Source organism: Cariama cristata, unplaced genomic scaffold (assembly GCF_000690535.1).
Source record: "Cariama cristata isolate BGI_N322 unplaced genomic scaffold, ASM69053v1 scaffold25293, whole genome shotgun sequence".
Lineage (NCBI taxonomy): Eukaryota > Metazoa > Chordata > Aves > Cariamiformes > Cariamidae > Cariama > Cariama cristata.
In genome coordinates this window covers 3,925-6,184 of record NW_009609292.1, presented here as the reverse complement: position 1 = coordinate 6,184, position 2,260 = coordinate 3,925, and the positions used below count along the sequence as shown (strand labels likewise).

General features: G+C 59.6%; 1 protein-coding gene across 1 annotated transcript in view; it reads left to right on the top strand.

The window, feature by feature from the left end:
• Nucleotides 1-341: 341 nt before the first annotated feature.
• The window catches only part of AAAS (achalasia, adrenocortical insufficiency, alacrimia), a gene marked incomplete at both ends in the record, with an annotated part of 4,971 nt that continues 3,052 nt past the window's right edge, over nt 342-2,260 (top strand). The window contains 5 exon segments of the mRNA XM_009697503.1: nt 342-468; nt 1,288-1,370; nt 1,373-1,421; nt 1,574-1,694; nt 1,948-2,094. Coding sequence (XP_009695805.1) covers nt 342-468; nt 1,288-1,370; nt 1,373-1,421; nt 1,574-1,694; nt 1,948-2,094 — 527 coding nt within the window.

Sequence of the window (2,260 nt, the reverse complement as noted above, 5' to 3'; positions counted from 1 at the left end):
TGCCTCTGGCTGCCCCAGTTTGTACCACGGCGAGAGGGAAAGCACGCCCCGATGCACTGCACGTGGGGGAAACAGCATTGAACTACATCAGGGCTTGGAAAATTCCTTCCAATACTGATCCTAGACTGTTCGTTAACCAGTCCCTTGGCAGAGCCCTATGAATATTGGCCAGGAACGGGGAATTTATCAGAGAAAATGGTCCCATTCAGCAGCGAGAAGGAAGTTTTATTTCACTGGTGACTCTGGGAACTGCTTTTGTCAGCCTTGGCGGGCTGCGGGGTGGTCACGCATGATGCCCGAGAGCCCATCACCACTGCCTTGAGCCCACAACGCCGGTGCAGTGGCTGGGGGGGTTTCCCCCCCCCCCCCCTCTCCCCCCCTTATCCGGGCCTTCGCCTGGCACCCCCACACCAGCAAATTTGCCGTGGCTCTTCTGGATGATTCCATTCGGGTCTACAACTCCAACAGGTGAGGGCTGGGCTGCTCCCCAGGCACCGCTGGCCCAGGAGATGCTTCTCATTGGGGGGCACCTCCACAGACCCCCTGCTCCCTGTTTCGCCCTCTCACATCCACCTCCAGCACATACCAAGGATTTCCCCGGCGTCTCTGCCCTGCGATGCCTCGGTGTTTGCTCAGACTTTGCTCCCGCGACACCATCTATCCCCAGAACCTCTTGCTGTGTAGCAACAGCTCTGCAAGGACATCTCCCAAAATGTCTGGCCTTACTTAAGCTTTGGTTTTTCTTTCCCTCCCTGCTCTGTAGCTCCTGGGGACGGCCCGGGTGGCACGCAGCCTGGCTGCCATCGCAGGCAGAGTGGCCTCTTGGGTTTTGTTGAGTCTTCTTTCTCCTCCAGGTCTCCCTGCTCCCCCAGAGCATGCAAAGCCCTCCTCAGGAGAAGACTCTGCCGGCTGGTCCTGCAGCCTTCCCCGCGTCTCCCCGCTGAGGCACTCTCCCCCAGCTGGGATTTCAAGCCAGCAAGTGCCATCTCCCACCCCGGGGCCAGGCTGTGGGCAGCACGGGGCACGGCGCTTAATCACAGGAGGTGTGCTCCAGCTTGCTGCACGGCACCGGTGTCACCTGGCTGGGATCTCCTCTGTCCCCCACCTCCCAGGGAAGCAGGTCACGGTGGGGCACATCCCTCCCTTCCCACTCTGTGCTTTTAGGCCCCCACTGCGGTCAGAACTGGAGAGAGGACACCGGGAGACAGCCCTTGGCCCACCTCAGGCTGTGTGAGCGTTCTTGATCCCCCATTTTTCCTCTTGTCACGCTTCCCTCCTCTCCGGCAGTGCCACCATCCCCTCGCTGAAGCACCGCCTGCAGAGGAACGTGGCCGCCATGGCCTGGAAGGCGCTCTGTGCCTCCATCCTCGCCGTTCCTGCGTCTTGGTGTGGCACCTGGATCCCACCTCCCTCTCCACAAGGTGACAGCCCCACGCATCTCCCTGTCGCGAGCCCATTTGGATTGGCTTTTGGTTAACGCCAGGCAGTTGCCCGTCCTACCGGAGGACAGAGCGCTGGCTTTTGGCAGCTCGGGATCAACCGTGGTTGTTTCTTTCTCTCTCCTTCCCTCCAGACCATCGTCCGGCTGCGCTCAGGTGCTGTCCTACCCAGGGCACAGCCCCGTCACCAGCCTGGCGTGGGCTCCCAGCGGGGAGCTGCTGCTTTCGGCGTCGCCGGTTGACACGGCCATGCTGGTAAGAGTCTGTACCTCCCCGATGGGATACCGGAACCGTGAACACACCGTGGGGTCACCAAGGGCTGGTTTGGCTGCGTGACTGCAGGAATTTCCTCAGAGGATGGATTAGGCACCTTATGGATTTGAATTAGATCTGAAAGCATCCGTCTGTATTCCCTAATCCAAGGAAAAACTCCCCCAAAGCTGCGCTAACTGCCCGGTCAGCGTTCAGGTCCCGGTGTCGTTATCCTCCTCGTTGTCCCCTTCTCCAGGTATGGGATGTGTCCACCGAAAACTGCGTCCAGCTGCAGTGGTTTGGAGGCGGGGGTGTCACTTACTTGGCTTGGTCACCCGATGGCAGCAAGGTCCTGGCAGCCACTCCCTCCGCAGTGTTCAGGTGAGCTCCCTGCCTGCGAGATGTTTTATTTCAGCCCTTATTATCATTTTCGTTTGCTCCAAACCCAAGCGAATCTGGATTCTTTGTCTCCTAACTGCTCCCATTCCTGATGTAAGGGGCGGGGGGGGAAACGGGTGGGTAAGTGGGGTCTGATGTCTTGAGCTCCTCCCAGAGCAGCAGCATTGGGG